At 47.1% G+C, this 23,817-nt stretch overlaps 1 protein-coding gene across 1 annotated transcript in view; it reads left to right on the top strand.

Annotated features, from left to right (window-relative positions):
- Positions 1-23,817, top strand: part of SHISA6 (shisa family member 6) — a 275,610-nt gene that overhangs the window by 12,381 nt on the left and 239,412 nt on the right. The window contains exon 2 of the mRNA XM_058675928.1: positions 11,287-11,447. Coding sequence (XP_058531911.1) covers positions 11,287-11,447 — 161 coding nt within the window. The remainder of the gene's footprint in view (positions 1-11,286; positions 11,448-23,817) is intronic.

Genomic DNA, 23,817 nt, shown 5'->3' with positions numbered 1-23,817 from the left:
GCCAGCACCTTCACCCCTTACAGCAAAGGACTTTGACCTTGTCCTTGGCAGAGCACTGTTTCTGCCGGAGGTCACGATCCATCTTCCCTTCTTCTAGAGCAGTTCTGGGGAACTGAGGGACACATCAGACTGGTCCCAGCTTCTTGCCATTTGGTGCCCCCTAACCTTGGCTGAGTCCCACGGTCCCTCAGCCTTGTTACTCAGGCTGTAGATGTGTGCTAAACCTGCAGGTGTAGGAGGGTGTTCAGAAAGTTGAGGCAGAAAGAGAATGAACAAATAAGCTTCTATTTTAAAGAGTCATTTGGTTTCTATTTGAAAGGCAGAGTTACAGAGAAAGGAGATTGAGACAGAGAGAGAGAGAGAGAGAAAGAGAGAGAGAGAGAGAGATCTCCTATCTGGTTCATTCTGCAAATGATCACAATGGCCAGAGCTCAGATGGTCTGGTCTTCTGGGTTTGCCTAATGGATGAAGGGTTCCAAGGACTTGAATCATCCTCCACCACTTTCCCAGGCCATTAACAGGGAGCTGGAGTGGAAGTAGAGCAGCTGGGACACAAACTGGTGTCCATATGGGATGCTGGCACTCTGAGTGGTGGCTAAGCCTACTTCACCACAGTGCCAACCCCAGATAAGTTTATTTTGATGCAGGTTTGTTTTGAAATCCATGCATTGGGTTTTTTGTTGTTGTCATTTGTTTCCTAATACTCATTTTCAGGAAGTTTTAATACACAAAAACTCAGAAAGTTTTTGAAGATCTCTCATCTTCTCTGACCCATTCTGACCTTGGCCAACCTTGGAGCTCTGGGAGAACGCAGTGGACATTAGTGCACATACAACAGCACTGGGTGTGGGAAAAGATGCCTTTTCCTTGTATACTCCATGGGATAAGGGTGCTTGCTGCACATGGACTCGTCAGGAGTCTTGTTTGAGCATCTTCAACTCATACACTCCCTCGGTGGAGGATGACGTAGGGAGATGTTCTGCTGTCTTCCCCCTCTGCACTCCCGCTCTCTTACTTGCCATGCTCGGCTGGTGGCCAACCACACAGCCAAGACTGGGCCAGTCCTTTCCCTTGTTAGGGTGCAATTCTAGTTGATTCTCCAGGAGGAGCCCACATATTGACTTCTTTGGTGTGAAGTGTACCCAGACGATAGCAACCACCTCCTTGAAAGCAATCGTTAGGACTCCTTTCATCTAACCTCCTCTTGACGGCAAGTGAGTTTCCCCGCGCTTGACCTTCTGTGTGAATTCCTGAGGTCCACACGGTGCTCTTGCATCCTCACCTGGCTTATGACTATAGATGGTAACCACATCTCCAGGGTGAAGAGTCTTCGCTCAAGCAGGTGCAAAGAGTCTGTCCTCACTGGCCATGACTGAAGGTCTTTGCACCTGCTTGGTCTCCAGTGTTGGGCAGTAGCTCTGCATGTTAGCAACCCCCTGCCCGCCAGCATGAGGTCAAGAGAAGAGCAGTTTTCACCTGCTTTTGCACACATCTGTAATGTAATACCCATAACAGAGTCCAACACAAAAGAGGTGCTTAATAAATATAAACAAATGGTTGAACGGATGAACAGGTGAATTTAAGTGGATGGGATTTAGGGCATTCTGTGTGTGTGTGTGTGTTGGTTTGGAAGTCCTGGAGCATGGCCATGACAATAATGCTTTTAATTACTTTGGGGTTGGAGGGAAGGAAGCGATGGAGAGAGGAGAGAAAGGAAAAAAGAGAGAATGGAAGGAAAGAAGGAAAAAGAGAGGGAGAGAGCAAGAATTTAAATGAGTCCCTGCCTCCTTTACAGGATGTGGATCCTCAGCTCTTCTGTGCCCCAGTAGAGCCCTGCTTTGCCTGTCTCATGCTGTGAACCCCTTGTTCTCCTGTGGTCTTCCTCTCAGTGCTTCCTCTCCTGCAAGCATCCTCCACCATGGCTCGGTGGACAGAAGCAGCCGAACTCCATGCTTGGCTTCGACTTTCCAAGGCCAAGAAAAGGGTGCAGCAGAAACTGGGGTGTGACCATATGACTTCCTGGCCTTGAGTCTGGGTGGAAAGGATGGAATATGAGTGGTCCCTGCCAGGATGACCCATGGCCATGGTTACGTTGAGCTTTGCTCATTTGGCATCACTGAGTTAGTCACCAAGCCTTCCCTCTTGCATCTGTTGCAGCCCTGCAGGCTGAGCCTGTGTAGACTTTGGGAGAATTTATTTATTAGTCTAATATTTATACATGCTTACTAGATGCCAGACACCATTTTAAGTGTTTCACAAATATTAATTCATTTAATCTATATTATAACTTTAAACGATGGACATTATTTTTTGTCTTATTATTTTGGCTTGATTTTTTTTCTTCAGAGACAGAGTAGAGCCATCGGGCATGTAAGCAGGTAGCTAATTATCAGCAGCACCCTAACTGGCCAGCGTTCCAATTGAGGCACTCTGGCTCCAAATTCCGCACTAAGCTACACTGTCTGCATCCTACCTCAGATGTAGACATAACTCGGAGTCCCTTCCAAGTCAAGAAAACAATGGGAATATCCCAGACAGCAGCAACAGCAGCAACTCACTTGTATCTTGTGGCAGATACATTTATTAACTCCTTTATCACCTGGCTGGCCGTGTGGCTCCACTGCCAAATTTTGGTGGCAGTTTTTGTTTTCCCAATTTCAAATGGTCACTGCACCTGGCACCTCCAGATTGATTCATTCTCAGGCCAATGACCACATTATTTGTGGACAATCCCACTCCGGCATTGATGCTCCCCAATTTCCCAAGGTCATGGACATGTTAATATGATTCACGAGAAAGGAATGGACTAAGTGGCAATGATGTAATGAGGAATAAGTCAGGGCCCTGTGGTGGCTGCACTTCAACTCTGTTGACCCCAGAGCTTGGTTGGTCTGTCCCCAGTGCCAGCACAAGCCCCATTGGAGATGAAGCCCCTGAAGTTGCTGGCGTAAAGAATGCAGCAGACATGTTGGGCCTTTTCTTGTTCACTCCCAAGACGCTTAATTCTTGGGCATGCTGGGTTCCGTTTGTGCTGGGGATGGCTCAGACCCAGGGAAGTGACTTGACGCCGATGCACAGCCACTGTGCACACAATAGATGAGATTGTCGCAGCTCTGACGAGTGTCTGGGTGAGGAGAGCAGTCTTGCACGCACACACACACACACACACACACACACACACACAAAAGCCTGCAGCTGTGTTTTCCAAGTGGACTGGGAGAGAGCCGAGAGCAGGGAGAAACTAAATGAAGCCATTCTCCTTGGGGCATGTTTATTGAAATATATATTCATTTCAGTTGTTCTGAGCGTGCACCAGAGGACATGGAAGCATGTAGGTGGGCTGGAAGATAATTGGGAAGATGAGGCTGGGGCAGATGCCAGCTGCTGGTTAAGTGTCAATGTCAGTGGAAGCTCAGTTATCAGGGACTCAGATACCTGGAATCTTCTGTGTAACTGGAATTAACTAGCTGCATGCTACTTTCTGGAAAAATGCCAAAAAAGTTGTTGTCAGAGGCTTACCTGAAGGAAAACAATAACCCAAATCATTCACAGTGAGCTGTGTTGTCACATTCATTGCCTGGACTATTTTTTTTAAAATTCTGAATGTTTTATTTGAAAGATAGAGTTACAGAGAGGAGGAGAGAGGGAGAGAGAGGGGGTGGGGAGAGCAAGAGCTTCTGTCCTCTGGTTCACTCCCCAAATGGCCACAACAGCTAGAGCTAAGCCAATCCAAATCCAGGAGTCAGGAATTTCCTCCAGGTCTCCCACAAGGGTGCAGAGTCCCAGTGGCTTGAACCATCCTCCACTGCCTTCCCAAGTCATAAGCAGGGACCTGAATAAGAAATGGAGTAGCTAGGACAAGAACCGGTGCCCTTGTGGGATGCTAGCACTGCAGGTGAAGAACTAGTCTATTATGCTAACATGCCATCTCTTGGTTTTCTCGGTGAAGAGAAGTAAGGTGTAGACCAATGGCCATCTCCCAAAGAATGCTGAATCCTTCCAAGAAAAAAAATAATAAATCATATTCAGTATAATCTACTTAATTAGGCAGGAATGCTTTTAGAAAATTCTTCAAAACATGAGTGTTCTCATTAGTTCTTAAGAATAAGAACATTAACCGGCATAACTTATTCAGGGAATAGTTCGTCTCTTTTTGCCATTTATCACATATATCTGACAGCACCCATTTCTTCTTCTTCCCTCAGCTTCTGAAAAGGAGAAAGGGGTGACTTAGCGGTCTCTTGGCACAGAACTATGTACTGAGTAATAGTTGCGCTTCGCTTCTCCTTTCTGCAGTGTTTCTGTGGCTCAGAAATGGCAAGGCATGGCATAGGCCAAGAGGGAGTTTCCATTCTTAGGTTCTTCTTGGAAAGCATATTAACTGAGATCAGCACTACTTCCCAGGTGGGGTGTGTGTGTGTGGCGGGGGGGACCCTGGGTGCCCCACTTCATTTGAGCGCACCTCAGTGCTATCAAATGTTCTGAGTGAGCAATATGGGACAAAGTGATCCAAATGTTTACCACATTCATTTTCAAACCAGAATATTGCATGAAGTCTTCCAACCACAGTAGGATAACGGAGAGAGGAGGAGATAATAATGAAGAGAGGAAGGTTCTGGCTTCTCATGTTGAGCAGTGGTCCACGGCGTTGAACTCGCGTTCTCTTCAGGATTTTACTGATTAGAAAGGTTGGCTGCCCAAATAATGCAGTTTCAAAGCTGTCAGCCTTCGTGACTCACCGAGTGAACAGAACTGAGCAACTGAGCCATAGCTGAGTTTCTGGGTCTGGATGTTTTTTTTCCCCCAGTAAATTGTGGTCATTCTCTAAAATCGTAAATTCAGACACCATGGTGGGGGCATGGAAGGTGGAAAACCAAATGTGATTATGTAGATGGAGAGGCGGATGGATAAACGAATGGATATGTAGTGAATACAGTTAGCATCTATGGTTTAAGCTTAAAAATCTAGATTCACCATTTGCTTGGGCAAATTGTGCAACTTCCCAGTGTTTACTCTGCAGTAGAATAGGTCTAACAACAGCACCTACTTGGTTGGGCTGTTCTGAGGATACTCTGATAGAGTGAATGTGTGGATTAGCCCCATGTCTGACAATCAAGGATAGTCTTCAACTTCCCAAGCAGGCACGACTATAGAGCAGCGTTTGGTTTGCTTTTCAATCATTAAAGGAAGCTGTTGGGCACTTAAAGGTATTCGTGTGTTGATTGCAGGAGGCAGCTCTCATATCCAACTGCTGACTAGGTTTGGGTTCTACAGGCATTGAAAGAACTGAGCCCTTAGGGCAATTCAGATACACCTGCATTTCCTCAGGATCACTGACAACTCTTACCCAAGGTTTTCTGTAAGTGTAGCCTCGTTCTTGACCTGGATCGCCAACCTGCTCATTGTCTCCCTATACTCAAATATTAGCTAGCGTCTGCTAATGTCTCACACCCAGCTGGACAGACCAGGAGGATTTGTGGTGCATAGAAATGTTGAGATGTGCGAAAAAGGCAGTCCAAGGAACAGAAGGAAGCCCGGGCTCAAATCAGAGCCCTGAATTTAAATTTCTGTAGCATATCATGTCAGCATTGGAGTAAGCCTGCACGTTTCCACTCTCCATTCATTCAACCTCAGTGGAATCGTAGTGGCAGAGACCACAGGGTTCAAATGGAACCCATTTTGGGAAAGACTGGTGAGCACATTGAGCAGTCAAGTGCTAGCCAAAAGGCACGATGGCGTTTTCCTTGTGCAGGTGGTAAACTCATAGTATTGAGTCCTGAAGGAAACATTTCCTGGCCTGAACAACTCATTTTTTCCCTGATCAGATTTGCTGCCCAATTAATTTACTCTCTCCTGCTGGCCGTGCATCAGAGCAGGCCAAGGAATGCTTGGACAGAAGGGAGCAGCGAACTCGGGCAGTAATCCAGATAACTCGGGCGCAAGAATTATTTTATTTCATGTGTCAGATGTTGCAGCAAAAGCAGCCAGCGAGGGGGAGGGGATGAAGTGTAGTCTTCAGATGCCTACATCAGGCACATCTGTTGTTCCTGGGAGAGGAGACCAGGCCACCTCTGGAGGCCTGGGCTGACCCTTGCCCTGCTCAGGCACTTGACCAACAGCTGTCCTCCCTCCCTCACTTGGCCAGTCTCTGTGTCTCTCTCCCTCTGATGCTCTCTCTTTGTCTCAGCGTACCTCCACTCACTCCCCCGTTCCTGCCCCAACCTCTTCTGTGTCACATTCTGTCTCTGGAATTTCCTTTGCATCAATATTTATTTTTCTCTCTTGTTCTTTCTGCCTGTTGTTACTTTGGCTCTGTGTCTCTCTTCGCTCTCTGTCTCCTGCCTTAAGCTGTTCTCCTCCTCCGCTTCCTTCTCTTCCTCCTCCTCCTCTCTCTCTCTTTCTCTCCCCCACCCCCCTCTGGTTGTCACCCCCCATCTGGTCTATCCCTGTCCCTCCCTCAGCCCCTCTCCAAGCCTCTTCTTCTTCTTCTTCTTCTTTTTTTTTTTTTTTTTTTTTTTTACAAAAATCTGCTTGCCTTCTCCTCAGTGACCAGTTGCCTTTCCTATGGTTAGAAAAGTAGCTCAGGCCTTAACCCATTTCCTCCGGCATATCCAAATTAATTAGGTGAAACCGGGACCGCACTGTTCAGAATTAGAATAATATTTATCGAGCACCCTGGAGAGAAGGGGATTGAAGATGGAGAAGAACCAAAGGCAGGAGGGAGGTCATGGGAGCTGGCAGAGGGACGGGTCTCGGGGATGGTTCAGAAGCTAGGTGGAAGATCGACAGCGTAACCCTTGCTACTGTGCTCCTCCTTGGGACAATCCATAGTGAGGTCTCCTGACCCAGATGACTCCATTGAGCAATACCTCTTTCAGTTTTCTGGACGTCAGGAGAGGATATGTCCAAGTGCTTGCACCTTTGTTTACTTCTTTCCCACCATGACCTGGAGACAAGAGGACATAGCCTTAGCTTGAACCAGCTGCCGGCCAGGCCCACTGGTGTCCACCAAGCTTGCTGGAGAATGGGAAGATGGCTGTGTCGTCAGGTCCCAGGTGACACCTGCACCCAGAAGGGTCTCTGGGGGTGATGGAAACTAAAGCTCTCCCCATGCCATCTCTCCCCTGTTGTGAGTCCTGCGCCAGCCAGCCTTGGAGCTGTTAATGTTGGCTGAAATACACTGGGGTGAAGGCCTTATGAGATTGGGCTGGGGCCCATCATCATTGTTTTCTTTCTGGATGCAATGACTTTGGGTAGGGGTGTGCAGTGATGACCCTCTGAGGCAGGGCAAGATGGCCCTTTCCTCGGGATACCCTTTTCAGTGTCTGCAGATCCCACTGTGTTCTCATAGATATCACTGGAGCTAGACTGTGTTGAAAACTGAATCTCCACCACGGTAAGATTAGAGTTTCTTAGTTCTATCACTGTTGACCACTGGGGTTTAGTAATTCTCTGCTACAAGGGGCTGCTGTGTGCTTTGCACAATGCCAAGCACATGCCCGATCTTTGTCTTCAAGATACCAGGGTGTCCCTGACATGTCTGCAAATCTGACCCAGATTGAGAGTCCCAGCTGGGATCTACCCAAAATTGTAACTCTATCCAGCCTTTCAGAGACATCAGAGAAGCAGGGCTTTTCCCTAAGAACTGAGCGAGCAAACAGTTATGAAACATTAGAGATTTTTCCATAATTGCACCTTTGTTCAGATGTAATTCCACATAAAAATCCAGTGTGTGCTACAACAGGCAATTTAATGATTTTTGCATATTGACAGATTTGTCTAACTCCTGTTTGTGTATGTGTGTGTGTGTTTTAGGACTTATTTCTTTGTACTGGAAAGGCAGATCAGATTTATGGAAAGAAGGAGAGATAGAGAGAAAGATCTTCTGCCCACTGGCTCACTTCCCAAGTGACCCTAACTGCCAGAAGTGAGGCAAGCCAAAGCCAGGAGCCAAGAGCTTCTCCTGGATCTCTCACATGGGTTCAAGCGCCCAAGGCTTTGGGTCATGCTCTGCTGCTCTTCCAGGGCGCAAGCAGGGATTGGGATGGGATGTGAAACAGCTGGGACATGGACTAGTGCCAACATGGAATTCTGCTACCTGCAAGGGAGTGGATTAGCCAGTTGAGACATTGGGCTGAGCCTTCATCATTTTGTATTTTTAAGACATCTTCGTGTCCCTCAGAAAGAAATACCATATTGGTTAGCCTTCAGTCCGTACTCTTCCTTTCCTGCATTCCTGGGGGATCACAGATCTCCTTTCTGTCTCTGTAGGTTGACCTAATTGCACATTTCACACAGATATGGCCTGTTATGATTGGCTTCTTTCCCTCTGTGTGGCATTTGCACGGTTCACCCATCTCATCACATGCTGCTTTTTCTTGGCTGGATACTGCTCCACATGTCTTTATTCAGCAGGTGTGGAACCTTGGGGTTGTCTCCACTTCTTGGCTCTTATAATTATGTATGCATTTTACATATACATCCTTGCTCGTTTCTCTTTCCTAGGAGCAGAATTTTTGGCCATATGTTAACCCTGTGTCTAGCAGTTTCATGAATGGCTATACTGTTTGTGAAAGGGCTTCACTGTTCTATAGTCCCACAAGGGAAGTAGGAAGACCCTGCTTCTTCCACATCCTTGCCAGCATTTGCTATTATCTGGTGTTTTGGTTATAGTGTACATTTGTATTTTCCTAGTGAGTGATGATGCCAAATTTTTGTGCATGATTTCTTTGGAGAAATAACCACTTGAAATCACATGACTATTTTGAAGTTGAGTTGTAGCTTTTCTTGTTTTAAGATTTGTTTAAATGCTGTGAATACAAGCGTCTTACCAAACACGTGATTTGCAAATATTTTCTCCCATTGCATAAGTTGTTTTTTCCTTTCTTGATGGTGTCTTTTGAGACATAGCATTTTTAATTGTTTTTTTTCTTTTGTTCCTTGCAATCTCAGCAACATCTTTTAGAATTTGTTGAATAATATAAAATTAAAAGGTTGGCTTCTGTATTTTCTTCTAGGAGTTTGATGAATTGGGCGCTAATATTTAGCTTGTCATTGATCCACTTTGAGTTAATTTTTGCATGTTCTATGAGGTTAGGGTCGAAACTCTATTCTTTAGCATGAAGATGGCCAGTGGTCCTGGGACCGTTTGTGAAGAAAGTGTTCTTTCCTCCATGGAGTAATCTAGGCATCTTTATTTCTAATCAATTAAATACTGATAGAAGAATTTTTCTCAGGACTACCCCTTGGTGAACGTGTCTGTCGTGGCTTACAGCTCAGTTTTCTTATCACAGAAAAATGGTAGGACAGCGTCTTCATCACAAGAAGGGACAAGAAGCCCATGTAAACTGGATAGATAGGGAGTTAAAGCTGCATGAAGTAATCAAACTTTAGAGTAAGACCTGTTTTATTAATTAGATTTGTTAAAAATTTTTTTAATCTGGGGGGGGGGAGAGAGAGAGAGAGAGAGAGAGAGAATGCCCATCAGCAGATTCACTTTCCAATGCCCATAATGGTGGGATCCAGGAGCTTTATTTAGGTGGCATGGATCTGACTAATCTGACCCTTCACCTGCTGTCTCCCACAGCCTGCAGTAACAGGAAGCTGGAGTCAGGAGCCAGCACTGGGACTCAAACTCAGGCACTTCTATGTGCTCCACTAGGCTAAACCCCCACTCTAAAGAGATTAAACTTCAATTTCAGGGATTAAGAGATGTCCCACTGAGTTCCAGCTGATCTGTGGATTTGGCCCCAAATCTCTTTTGACTTTCCGGCCAATCGCTGTCTCTCATTCCCAGCCCTGAATGTCAGATCTTTGGACCCGGACTCCAGACCTGCCGGAATGTTCTTTCCCAGACCCATGAGACTCTGCCTCATTTCCCCCCAGCCCCGCTTGCTCCATGGAGGCAGGCTGGGGTGGTGTCCTCGCGTCTGCTCCTCCTTTAACAGGCTGAGAGCAGAGCCAAACAGCCAGGGGAAGGCGCTGGGAAAATCTGCAATTGCTGTATCAATGCCACTAAATGATAAGATTGCCAGCTTGATACTCTTCTGGGAAGGTTTGGCTTGTCAGAGGCGGCGTAATGGCAAGGAACAGGTTGCTGTCAGACGTTTCTGTCTCCCTGTGTGCTGGTTGTCAGTTTCCAAGTGGACAGAGTGCTGGGGAGCTGGACCACCAAGCAGAGGATGCCTGGGGGCAGGCTGGGCAGATTTGCTGGGAGAGGTCTGGGGATACCGTGCTTGTCCACCCCACCCTGCAGAGGTTAACTGGGGAGCTAGACTCTTCCATGTTGCGCTTGTGTAGACAGTATCTGAGTGTGTTCTCTAGTGGTTTAACCCCTTCTCTGCTCCCTCTGAAGCCTCCTTGTATGGTTTTGTTTTCCTTTGCCCTTGAATGTCCCACGTGTTGCAGCCACAAAGGGGACCCCTGGGAAAGCACATGGTACAGGTATCCCCCTAAACTGTGCAGCCCTAAGGAGCAGGGTTCGGACCGTATTTATCCTTGCCTCTACAGTGACAGATGCAAGCTGAGTCTTCCCTAAATGTGTGCTTGGTTCCCTGGGTGGCTGTGTCTCCTGAAAGGCCAGCTGGGTCCCTCCAGCTGCCACAGGCTCCCAGGGCTGGTGGAGGTGGGTGGAGAACAGTCTTTCTCCTGCTTCCTGTTGTCCTCTTTGCACTTACGATTGTTCCCTTCTGTAAACACCACTGATCTGCACCTTTCTTATATCTTGATATTTATCTTAGCGTACGTTCTGCCTTCATAACTGAATCTCGCCTCTCTCTGACAGCACCGACTGTGTCTTACTTGGGTCACCAGAGTCTAGCAATGCTTACTCAGTGTGTGTTTTGGGATGGGGAGATTGGTTCCCTCCCCTCCAACATTAAATAGCTTGTCCCGGAATTTTGAGGTCACGGTGGGGGCATCCCTTCAGTGTAGTAGCCTTCCACTGGCCAGCTGCTGGAGAAAGTGAGTCCTAACCTCGAGGTAGGCATTTGGGTGCCAGTATTTTGATAGGGCTAAGAGTTCATGGATGTGAAATGCATTAAAGAAAGACTCTGTGGTCACAGCCTTTTAGTGCATATGCTCCCAGACACCGCAGCCTCTGCCCTGCCTTCCCCAGGGAACTATCTCCAGATGAAGCTGTTATGTGTGAAAACTGAATGCTGCATCTGTTCCTTCCCATACTCCTGTAATTCCAAGGACCTGTGGGAGCCAGCCAGTTCCCTCTGTGGCTGTGAGTACCTGCTCAGTGGATGATTTTCTCAGTGTGTTGATTTTCTCCTTGTTTAGGGCTCTGGCTGACATCTTAAGACAACAGGGACCAATCCCCATAGCACACTGTGAAAGAGAAGCGATCTCGGCTATTGATACCTCTCCCAAAGAGAACACGCCGGTCCGATCATCCTCCAAAAACCACTACACCCCCGTGCGCACAGCCAAGCAGACTCCAGGTAAGTGAGGGCCAAGTGCCTCGAGCCTTCACGGGGGCTGTGGAAGGTGCCAGTGGTGCTTTTATTCCTGAGAGTGCCGTGCTGTGAGTCCTGGATGATAGGCAGGCTTGTGAAACAGGCTGCGGATGCCTGTGAGTGTCCAGATGAAGGCTGATGGTCTGGGGCTTCTGTGTAATTTTGTGGCTGGCTGGTATAGTTCTCTCGGCTCATGTGTTTACCTCGTTGGGCCGTGTCATTGGAAGGTTTGGGATGCCTGGGACAGCACACGTGTGATGAGAAACCACTGTCCACCCAGATACAGAGCCTGTTCAATTCTTGGAACTTCCAAGAATACTTTCTATGATAGGAGGAGTTTGTGTTTTAGGGTGACCCTTTCCTGGCTGCTGAGATTCCCTTGATTCATGATGGGTTGCAGTCATACCCTGTTACCTAAGGGGATTGCTTCTGGGATGCCTAGGAATATAAATTCAAGGATGTTTAAGACTCTGATAATAATTGCCATAGTATTTGCATATTACCCACCCAATCTTGTGCATGTTCAATCCTCTCTGCTTAGAAATAGCTTTACGTCTACTTATAACACCTAATATTATGTAAATGCTGTATGCACAGTTGTTAGACATGGTTGTTAAGAGAATAATGACAAGAACAAAAGGTCTGTGTGTGAGCAGTGCCGACACAGTGCTTTGGAGAGTGTTCTTGGTCCATGGTTGGTTGACTCATTGGATGGAAAACAGTGGTTGGCTTAATCTCATGGTTGAGCATGGACTCTGTGGCTATGGAGAGCTAACCATACCTGCTGCTTTTCAACTTGATCCTCACCATAAGAACCCTGGGCAGGCAGGGTAGATCAGTAAATGAAGCTTGAGGAAATTTAATAACTTGAGCAAGGTCATGAAGATGTTAATATTAATGAAAGCTTCAGTAATAACCAGAACTTAGCTGTTATTGGGATGATACAATGAGACAAATTTCATATCAAGCATTTTGATTGTATTTTCTTATTTTTTCATAACAATCTTAATATATTTAATTTATACCAATTTGATGAGAGAAAGATTCAACACTTGTTCTAAGATCCTACAGTTTGAGAGAAAATCATGATACCAACTGAGGCAGATAGTTAACAGTCTAGAAAACTGCAACAAATCCAAAATATCCGCATAAATAGTATCCTTGGGGGTACAGTTCAAGAAGTTTCATATCATTGTGAACATTACCGTTTTGATCCCATTCCCACAGAGCTTTTACTTTGATGCCTACTTCTCAAGTCTTCACATCCATTTCTACTGTTTTGAGGGGTGGGCCACAATCTGCGCTAACCCTGCAATAAGTGTGTCCAGCCAGAAGGTGGCGGTGGTGTGCTCCAAGTAAGAAATCATGCCATAGGTGCTGCTGTGATGTTAGTAACCTGTTCATCCTCCAATTTTCTTAAATTTACCAGGTCACAGTTGCCTTTAAAATAGGATCTGATAAAAGCTGAGGGCATTCTTCCTTGAGACTGCACCTTTACCTATGAACACACCTTGTTATTCAGCAGCTTGTGCAGAATTTAAGGGGGACTGGTAGATCCCTCCAAAGTTAGACTTCTCTGATGTAAAGGCAAAAATCATGATTCACCTTTGCATTCCAAGATACATTTTCAGCCTATTCTTCCTCTCTCTCTCTCTTTTCTTTTTTTCTCTTTTTCTTTCTTTCTTTCTTTCTTTTTCTTTCTTTCTTTCTTTCTTCCTTTCTTCCTTCCTTTCTTTCTTTCTCATTTATTCAACTTTATTAAAAGCCACGTTCCCAGAGAAAAGGAGACACAGAAAGGAAAATCTTCCCTCTGCTTATTCACCCCCCCAAGTGGCCACAAAGGCGCAGACTCAGCCAATCTGAAGCCAAGTGTCAGGCACTTCCTCCAGGTCTCTCACATGGGTACAGTGTCCCAAGGCTTTGAGCTGTCCTCGACTGCTTTCCCAGGCCACAGGCAGGGAGTTAGATGGGAAGTGGTGCAGCCAGAACATGAACCCATAATTGTGGTGCATGCAAGGCAAGGATTTAGCCACTAGGAAATTGAACTGGGCCCAGCCTTTTTCATTTCTTAGAACCGAAGACTAGAGGCAACCTAGGGAAAAACATCTGCAACCATGCCCATTTTCCTGGTTGTAGTTTAGAAGAACCTGGTTGGGAGGCAAGGGTTTGGGATTCCTAGGGAAGGGGCTGGCATCCATGTTTGGAAGGCTTTCCTGGAGGTGATTCTAGCAGGCAGGATGAAGGATTTCCTGGTCTAGGGGAGTCCCTTCCTCGCATGGGTGAACACATTGGGTGCCTCTGGTTCTAAGTATGGTCACACACGGCCGTCACCTGGGTCCCACATCCAGAGATTGGAAAGAGTGTGGCCAGAGCATGGGAGGAGGGGGCAGCGATGGTGTTTCAAAGCTCCCCATGTAATTTTAACATGAGTTTGAAAATCCCTGGACTCTGTCAATGGTCTTGAGTGCCATTGCTGTTCATCCAACCATCTCTGATGACTGCTTAATCCAAACTTGATCTTATCACTGGCTTTCATCATTTAAACACCATCTTCTCAGAGCCTTGTTTATAACCCTGGAACTTCAGGCATCAAAGGCGCTTGTTTATGCTCACCATTCTCTGTGTGACTTCTCCCTGTTTCCCAAGCAAGCCACTTCCCAACCACTGGCTCTGGATGCTGTCTCGATTTGCCCCATAGAACCTTTCGTCACTCAGCCACAGTTGTCATTCCTGCTCTGAGCACCCTCTTTTCTACTGAGCTGAGCAGGAAAGCTGATGGATCTGTGAGCCACTTCTGTTTCGAGAAATGACTCCCTGCGTCTTTCAAATTGGAACTCTCCACTCTGCTTTTCAGAGATAGGAATGGTTCCCTGGCCCAGAAACCGCTCTCCGTGGTGACACTTCGATTTAAAAGCCATTTCATAATGAGCCACAACTCCCACAGCTTACGATGGGCACGCTGCTTTCCCACATGGCCTGTATCGGTTGCCACAAAATCATGCCATTTGGGCAGAACTTTAAACAGGACTCTGGATAAGCATTCGGAGTGAGAGGGGCTGTGATTGTGTCCTTCGTTAAATCAACAAGCCATCCATTGTAGGATAGTGGCATAAGCTTTTGCAGTTTATTAAGGGGTATACACAGAAACACCAAGAAGCCTCAGTGCTTGGCTGCCCAAAGTGCGATCCAGATGCCAAGGGCATCCACAACACGTTGGAGGCTTGTGGGAGCTGTAGAATCTCGGGCTTTGTTTCCCCTGGGGGGTGGGGAGCTGCATTTTAGTGACATCACTTTGCCATGAAAGTTTGGAAAGCCATGGGACAGCGGGGAATATGGCATCTTAAACCTGTGGGTTTGTTTTTTGGTGCAATTGTGAGGTACAAGGGCTCTCCACAACTGGAAAATGGGATGAAAACATGCGTGTATTTTGGTGCCAAGAATGTTGGAATGTTGGAATCCACGCATACTTTTCCCCCTCAATGAGATATGTTTTCTACTCACTTTTTGGAGAACCTTTTTGTTTGAGCTGTGTCATTCTTGGGGTCTGTGATCTGTGTCTGCCCTAGTTAAACTTGCCTTGAGATAGTTAGGGGAGTGTGGGGTGTCACTACTGGCGGGAGCAATGGGATCACGAGTTGGGGGCTTCACAGTTGTAACCCTCCTCCCAGTTGGAAAAGTAGCATCCATTGGAGGCAGTCACATCTGCAAACCACTGTGCATTGTGGGAATAAGCCATCAGTCATCCTGCCCCCTGTCAAAGCTGTGCTCTTGAATGGCAGAACCAGGCAGCTCAGAGATGTGACCCTTGGAAGCCTTGTGGAGACTAAGAATGAAGGCTGAACAGCTGACAACTGGGAGGCCTGCTCCAGCCCTGTGTGGCCTGTCCCTGGTGTCCTCTGCCCCCTTGGCCTATTTCCTTCTGCCTCCCTCCAAGGTTCCAAGCACACTGGCCCCCTTCCCAGCTCCTCCTCATGCCATTCGTATTCCCACTGCCATGTCTTTGCCCCTCTCTGTTTCGGTGGCTTTCTGGTTTCCAGCACCAGATGTTTGTGTAGGGACATTCAGTGTTCACACGGCCCCATTCCAAAGAGGCGTTTGCTGCCTCTCCATCTGCTCCTGTCTCCTGCGTGATTCCCTTCAGGGTGTGGACACCTTCTGACACAGGAGGCTGCTTCGTTCGTTGATTGTTTCTGTCCACTTTAGAATGGAAGTTGCATATTGGCAAAGGTTGAAATCTTCCTTTTAATCACTGTGATATCCCAGGGAGAAGAGTGTTATCTGGAAGATGTCACTCTGTCAGTGTTTGTCCAGGCAATGAATGACAGTCACAGTGCTTCACTTGAAGGTATGAATGGCGAGTCATTGTCCTTTACTTGAATGAAAGCACGATAACATAGTGATAGTCCTTTACTTGGGTGACTGGCCGAGGATATAGATTTCTATGTCTTTTGCCTGGAGGGACGAGTGCCAAGGTGCAGGGATTGGTTAAGTATTTATCTGATGAGGAATCTCTCAAGGTTGGACCAGCTATGCAGAAGTCTTCTCTTTGACGCAGGTGCACAGTTGGGCACTTGGACTGACCGTGGCAGGTTCCTAGGGACAGGTTGAGCTGAGAGGCTGTGGTTTCCAGGGCCCAGCCTCCTTGCAAAACCTCACACCCCCTCCCTCCTGCCCTCTGTGACTGACCCCACAGCTCAGCATAGCCAGAGGCCGAGAACTTTGCTTCAACGGCTGGGCTCAGAGATTCTCACCCATGCAGCACATCCTCCACTCTCTGCTCATCCAGCCAAGAAAACCTTATTTGGGGAAGGCCTGGGGAATGTGGGCATCTCAGAGTCACTGCTTGCAGGGACAGAGGCAGGGCCACCTTAGATTCTAGAAGATGCAGTCAACGCAACAAAATGCTGGGAAACATCTGGTTGACCTCAGTATCTCTTAGGAAATGGAATTTTTCTTGCTTTTCAGTCCTGTACCCTGTTTTGTTCCGGGCAAGGCAGAGAGGAAACCCTTATAAGGTTCTGGACCTCTCAGGAGATGCTGAGATGATAAGATGGCCCAACCCAAACTTGACCTCAGAGGAGACTGAGACACACCGGGGTCCCTGAGGTGGGCTGTGATATCAACATCATTGTAACAGTGAGCATACACTCACTGGAGTCTGCCATGAGCGATCTGCTGTCCTCAGTCACCTGTAGCGCCGGCGTGCTCATTAGTAGAATAGACTCGCCTGTTTTCTTGATGGAACGTTGATAGGTGGCTGTTTTCACATCTTTATTTTTTGAATGTGACTATTAGAAAATGCAAAGATTTGGCTTACATTTGTAGTTCACACTATATTGCCCTGGGTAAAGCTGATTCAGATATTAATATAATTGAACCGGTCCCCTGGTGGGGGGGGGGGCGGATGAAAACAAAGCCTCTCCAGTGTAAAGGTTCGAACCCTGCTTGGAACATAGGCAGGCAGGTGCTGTGTTAGGGGAATGGTGGGTAAGGAAGATGGCCTTAGATAGTGTGGTCCCATGAGGTGCATTGTGCTGGTACCTGGCTGATGAGGGCAACCCAGCCATGGGCCAGGTCTAGAGGAAGACTGCACCAGGCAGAGGGAACAACTGGGGCAAGGTCTTTGGGGTGAAAGCAAACCTAGCCATGTGGAAGGAGCAAAAATGCAGCACACTTAGGCAGTGGCTGACACAGAAGGGGAGATGGAGACCAGCTATGCATGGCCATGGGGGCCTCAGTGGACAATGTGGGTTTAATACGAGTGTGATGACCTGATTTCTCACTGAGTAGGATTCCTCTGATTGACAGGCAGTAGAAGATGCTTTGTTAGGGCATTTTCCTTATCTTAAACAAACAAACAAACAAAAACACAGGTATTTGAAAGGCAGAGTTAGAGAGATCCTACCCTTGCTAGTTCACTCCCCAGGTGGCCACAATGGCTGGAGCTGGGCCATTCCAAAACCAGAAGCCAGGAGCTGCTGCTTCTGAGTCGTCCAGGCAGGTGCAGGGGCCCAAGGATCTGGGCCATTGTTTGTTGTTTTTCCAGGTATATGGATTGGAAGTGGAGCAGCCAGGACAGGAATTGGCCCCCCGTGAGATGCTGCACAGAAGGCAGGGGACAAGGCTGACTTCAAGGCACTTTCCTGAGTCCCTTCTTGGGCTTCTTCCTCCATTGGGAAGCACCCTGTGCGGGGCTGGGGGAGGGTCCAGTGCTGTCATAACAGACAAACCAAGACTCCAAGTTCACTTCTGCAGGTGCCATCAGGTCACCAGGTGCTTCCCAACTCTAGAGTTTCATGACTCCTATCTGGGTCAGAGAGTCTGTACCTGCTCTGGCTTCCCTTACATGTGGGGCCAGAGTTGCTGGGAAGCCACCAGGGGAGGTCACTGCTCAGCCTTGGGATGGGTATTCTCATGATGGGAACCCCTCAGCTCCAGGGTAGACCCACCTTGCCATCCAGTGAGCTGCTCACTCCATGGTAACTTGGGTCCTCTCCTCAGCAGGGGAGGATAGTAGGAGCCATAGTTGGCTTTAGTTGAAAACTGTATGCAGGATCTGTGCTAGGAGCCTTTCTTGAAGTGGTCCTCTAGGGGTACTGTCTCCATTTCATGGAACATGAAGTAATTAGGCCAGCCCCTCCACAGATGCACAGGTGTGTTGGGTATAGGGGTACAGGTCTACCCAGGACACCAATAAAAAATTCACTCTCTTCCTCCACTGTGCTGCTCTTAGGGTCCTGTGACTCCAGAGTCAGAGAACTTCAAGACTAAGACACCACCATCCTATTCTCAGTGCTATCCTTGTTATGGAGGAAGAACTCATTCTGACTTAGTAATGTCATGCTGTTCCCCTATCTTCTGGTCTGGGGAGTTAATAGGGTGGGTATTGGCTTTGCCCAGCACAGAATTACCTGTAAGTGTGTCTGGCAGCAGAGCATTGTAGAAGCCCGAGGAGGTGCCCTTGCCCTGACTGTGTCTGCTCCCCTTTCCCATCCCCTCTGTCGTGTGTCAGTGGTGCACAGGTCTGCCGACTGGGCTAGAGAAGACCTGTTCCTTGTTCCCCTCCTGCCATGATGTCACCTGATCTCACTGCATGGCCAGGGCAGAAAGGAGAGGCACTGGGCTGGCACACTTATACCTCCCCACGCCTGCGAGCCAGAGGATTCTGAATACGTTCTGACTGTGCTCAACCTGAGAAAGCTGGAGCATTGAGGATGGGGTTGGAATACACAATTACCTCCGTGAGTCGGCAGAACTGGGAATGACCAGCCCAGGACAGTGATGAGAGCCGGGTGATGCTGGGCTTGGGGATCAGAGGACACCCAGCCCAGAGGGAGAGGATCAGTACACCTTGACCCCTAGACTAGATGAGGACATTGCAGCCTGAAGAACTCATCCAACAGTGGGTTTGTCTCTGGCTGCTGATTCTAGGGTCTGTCTGGGGGAGTCCAGAGCAAGGCCTTGCTTGGTATCTTCATGGCTCCAAGTAATGGCTGTGTGCTGCTTCATGTCATGGTGGAGAGCAAATGGGCAAGTGGATGTATGCAGAGGAGAGCAAACAGGGCTGCATTCCTCTTATAGCTGACCCAGCCCTGCAGCAAGTTTCATTCCCCAAACCACCCTCTTATTATCCAAACACCTACCTCTCAACACCATCTTCCAACACCTCTGCATGAAGAATAAGGTTACAACACAGGAACACTTGGAGAATGCACTCAAACCAAAACAGAAAGTAAGAGTTTACAAGGGGCAGAGAGTCCAGCTTCTACTCCAGTAACCTTTAGAATTGTATTGCCTGGGGACTCAATGCCTGTGGCCTACAGTGTAAGGCATATCTGGGACTCAATGTGGAGGGAAAGGGACTGGGATTTGCTTCTTGAGACGCTCACATTCCAGATTGGAGATCCTGGGTTCCAGTCACAGACTTGCTTTGGATTTCAGTATCCTGCTGATGTGCACCCTGGGAGGCAGCAGGTGCTGGCTTCAGTGTCTGAGTTCCCTACTCCCACAGGGAAGATCCAGGTGGAGGTCTCAGCTCTTGGCTTCATCCTTCTCCAGTAGTGATTGTTAAGGGAAGGGAACAAGTAAATGGGAGGGTCTCTCTCTATTTTTCTCTGCCTCTGCTATCCAAACAGCTAAAAGTAAATGTCTTAAAAAAGATGGAGGCAAAAGGCAGTATGAAGTAATTCATAGTTCAATGTATAGCATTTACTATACACCGAACACCCCATTAGAATCTGTGATGGCTGGATGATGGATAAGACATAGTCCTGGTCCAAGAAACTTAAATCCAGCAGCAGAAAGGCAAGGCTCTAACATTGAGATGCTTCTTCATGCAGGTGCCTTTTCAGAGTCATAGGCAATGACCTTGGAATGTCCAGATAAAGGCTGCTGATGGTAGAGGGAGCATCTGGAGTTGGTGTGACAGTGTTTGAAGGATAATTGGGACTAACAGAGTAAGAAGGGTGGTGGGGTATGTGCTCCTGGAGTATGTTAAATAGGTCCTGCCAGAGCCCAGGGAGCAGGAATGCTTAAGCACCAAAGGTTTACCAAAGGATGTGATTGATGATCAGTCCCTTGGGAAGAACTGGTTGTGGTTCTGTCCACAAAAGGCAGTGATTAAAGAATCAGGACAGAGGCCAGGAAGAAATTGGGACTCTTTGTACTCTTGGAAAAGGCTGCTCAAAGCAGGGAAATTTTTTTCCTCTCATTAGACATAAGGGCTGTGTCCCTGAGAGTTTGGAGAGTTGGAAGAGAAAGGAGGCTCCTACTAAGGAGGGAGCATATGGCTCAGCTGGGCTAGTGACATGAGGAAAAGGAGGGAGGTGTGAAGAAGAGGCTTGGAAGAACCTAAGAGGAAAGGCTCTGAGAGGACACGTGAGGACCACAGCCTACCAACAGTGCCCTGAGAGCCAGCAAATATGGAGGCCAGGCTGGACTAAAAGCCCCTGAATCCTGCTCTGATTACACGAGAATGTGGTCTCTTCCTGAGTGTCAAGCATTACGCATTTGGGAGTGGCCAAAGCTCACCTAACATTCCTCATAGTATGACACCTACATCCAGTTGGAGGAGATAGCTAGTAAACCTATAAATGTATCGTATAGAAGCCAAGTCATGGTAAGTGTTTAAAAGAGAAGAGAAAGGGAGGGAAGTAGAAACTGGTGGGAATTGGTAGAAAGAATCCTTAGTGGAAGAAGAGACCAATTTCTGAGCCTTGTGTAACCATCTGGAGAAGGAGCATTCAGGACAGAAGTGACTTGAGGGTTGCTGTTTGAGGAGCAGGGGGCCAATGTGCCTGTGATAGCGCCAGCCAGGGCAGAGGCATGAGCTCTGAGAGGTGGGGGCTTTGTGGGCCATTTAGGGTCTTGGATTCCATCTGGTTAGGGTGGGAACCCTTGTAGGGTTTACAGTAGAAGCAGGTGGAGATCTGCCTCATGTAAATGCTCACTCTGGCTGCCATCTTGAGAACAGATTCCAGAAGGGCACAGGTGAAGCAGAGGAGAAGGGATAGGAAGAAGCTGTTGTGTCATGTGCATGATGGGTGGAAGATGAAGACATGAACTAAACCATTAGTAATGGAGGTCGAGAGAAGGACTCAGCTTCAGGGTTTATTGACTTGTTCCTATTTCTTTATGTTGAACAATAACAAATCACCAAAATATCTATAAATATTTTGTAAGGATGATAGCACAAAATATTTGTAAGGATGATAGCTCCTCTATGCCCTTAGCAGTTGCTGAGGTCCTGTCTTCTTCTTTTTAATTGCTATCAGCATCATCATTCCTATCATCATCATCGTCACCATTATCATTGCCATTCTACTCATCAGAAACATAATCTTTGTGGGTATCATCGTCACCACTATGGATGATCATGACCAATGCCATCATATTCTTCATCACCACCATCATTGCCAACATCCTTATCATCATCTGCATCTTCCTCCTCCTCGCCATCTTCATCATCAGCATCATCACTATGGCCATTGTCTTCCTCGTCATTCTTACAGAACCACAAGAGAATAAGTGACCCAAATCTCGATTCTTCATCGACTATGTAAGCATTTTTCTTCTCAGCTCAAGGATGTTTTCTTCTGTAACCCGTAGGACTAGATTTATGAAATTTTCCTTTTTATACAATGCAAGTATCTAACAAAGAGTTCATAATTCAGTATATGCCTCAAAACAAAATTGACAACCTCTGTGGATTAGCATGAAGGGAAGATGGAAGATATGGATGACTCCAAGGATATTGGCCAGAGTAAGGATGATCAGTGCAAGGACTTAGGGTAGACATGTGAGAGATCTTACCTGAAAGAGAATCAGGAAAGGCCTGGCTATTGGTGGATGGGATGGTCAGTTGCAAGGGAGGTCAAAGAATCTTCTGTCTCTCTCGCTGTCTTTCCAACACACATAAAATAGACACACAAATGCCAGATACTCAATTGGTCCTGCATATCTGCAGGTTCCATGCTGCATATTCAACCAACTGACTAACCACAGGTTGAACATACCTGGAGATATATTTGCTTCTGTGCTGAACGGGTACAGACTTCTCCCTTTTCTTCCTTCAGTGATTCCTGAAACAATACAATACAACCACTATTTACATAATGCTTACGTTGGGTTAGATGTTATAAGTCATCTAGCAGTGCTGTAAGGTATGCAGCAGGTTATGCAAGGGCTATATGCAAATGCTGTACCATTTTATGGAAGGGACTTAAGCATCTACAGAGGCCCTTGGTAGCAGTCCTTTGTGGACTCAAGGAACAGCATCCCAACTTCCTTTCAGATATGTAGACCTGACTGTGGACACACGTGACTGGCACCACAATGGAACAGACCAATCACGAGGCAGTCGAGTACAGGAACAGCTGTTTTGCCCATTATCTTTACAGTGTCCAGACTGGTTTGCAGAGAGCTTGGTAGTTCACAGGCATTCAGTGATTATTTCTTGCATAAACAAATAACAGGATGAATGCTCTTATTTAACAATATGCAGGATGTGATCATTATGACTGTGTGTGCTTGCATATGACTGACATACTTTCCTGTTTTTCGTGGTAAAGGAAACAAGTCCAGAGGTGGTGTAACTCGATCGCTTAGGCTCCTTCAGTCTGGCTTCTAAGTCCCCCTAAGCATTTGATTTTCATGTCATGGCCCACAATAGCTGTCCAAGCTCGTGCCATCAGTTCTGTATTCCAGACATCAGGGGTGGAGAAAAGATCAAGAACATTATGCTGTTTAAGGAAACCTGCTTGAAATTGCCATTCTCCTCCTACCTGTATCATTAACACATGTTCAGATAAAGTATGAGAGTTCTTTGGCTAGAACAGAATAGCTCACTGGGGACAATCACACCCCAAGGGTGTGTGTCACAGTGCCCAGAAGTGGGCTGTGTAATGTAGCCTTCTCCCACCAGCCATGGGGACGAAAAGCCATCAGGAAGGTAAACAGCTGTGGCTAACATTACTCTGTGCCCCAACCTTGAATGCACTATGACTGCTTAGAATGGGCAAGGGCACTGGGCTTCCCCTGGAGAGACAAAGGAAATCTCCAGAGAGGCCTTGGGCTTGCTCCCCCAGGGAGGCCCCACCTCGGTGTTGCCAGTGGAACCCCTGGGAATGGTAGTTGTGTCTTTTTCACCTCTGCCTGGATTTGTGAACTTGCTTGTACCCTTGATCCAAGATACATTGCAGTCAGTTCTTCCTCAGTAGAACATTCACAGAGATTTTGCCAGGACCATATAGAAAGTCTGTCTCTGTGGGTTTTGCCCCAACCCTATTCTCTGTTCCCTACCAGGATGAAGAGAGAGCTTTCTGCCACCCCCACTACAGGTCAAGCTGCCCTGCCTTGGGTCAGGATAAGGTAGCGGGCAGCTGCTGGCAAAGGCCCACGTTTATTTGTCCCCTGTTTCTTTATTCTGATCTGTATTCAAGCTTTTGATTTCCCTTTGTGTGAGTTTAGCTTTGGGATTTATCACCGCAGCTTAGATCTGTGATGAAATAGATAAGCCTGCACTTTAATAAATGTGAAATTTCTTTCCCCTATAAGAATTAGATGAAAGGAAATGGGGCCTCCAAGGAGGCTAGCGGGGCGAGGGAATTGTCAGAAGACACCACCAGCTCAACAGTTCTGGATGGGCAAACTGGGTGCCATTCGGGACCACTTCATAGTGATGGGGCAGGAGCACTATCCTAACGGCTCTGCCGTGTTCATGGAAAGACACTAAGATGGACAAGTCTTTCTTAATCATCTTTAAGATTTTTTTTTAAATTTAAGAGGCAAATACATGGGGTTGGGGGAAGAGAGAGAGAGAGAGAAATCTTCCATCCATTAGTTCACTCTCCAAATG

This window comes from Ochotona princeps, chromosome 17, assembly GCF_030435755.1.
Source record: "Ochotona princeps isolate mOchPri1 chromosome 17, mOchPri1.hap1, whole genome shotgun sequence".
NCBI classification, from domain to species: domain Eukaryota; kingdom Metazoa; phylum Chordata; class Mammalia; order Lagomorpha; family Ochotonidae; genus Ochotona; species Ochotona princeps.
This window is presented reverse-complemented; position numbering and strand designations above follow the sequence as displayed.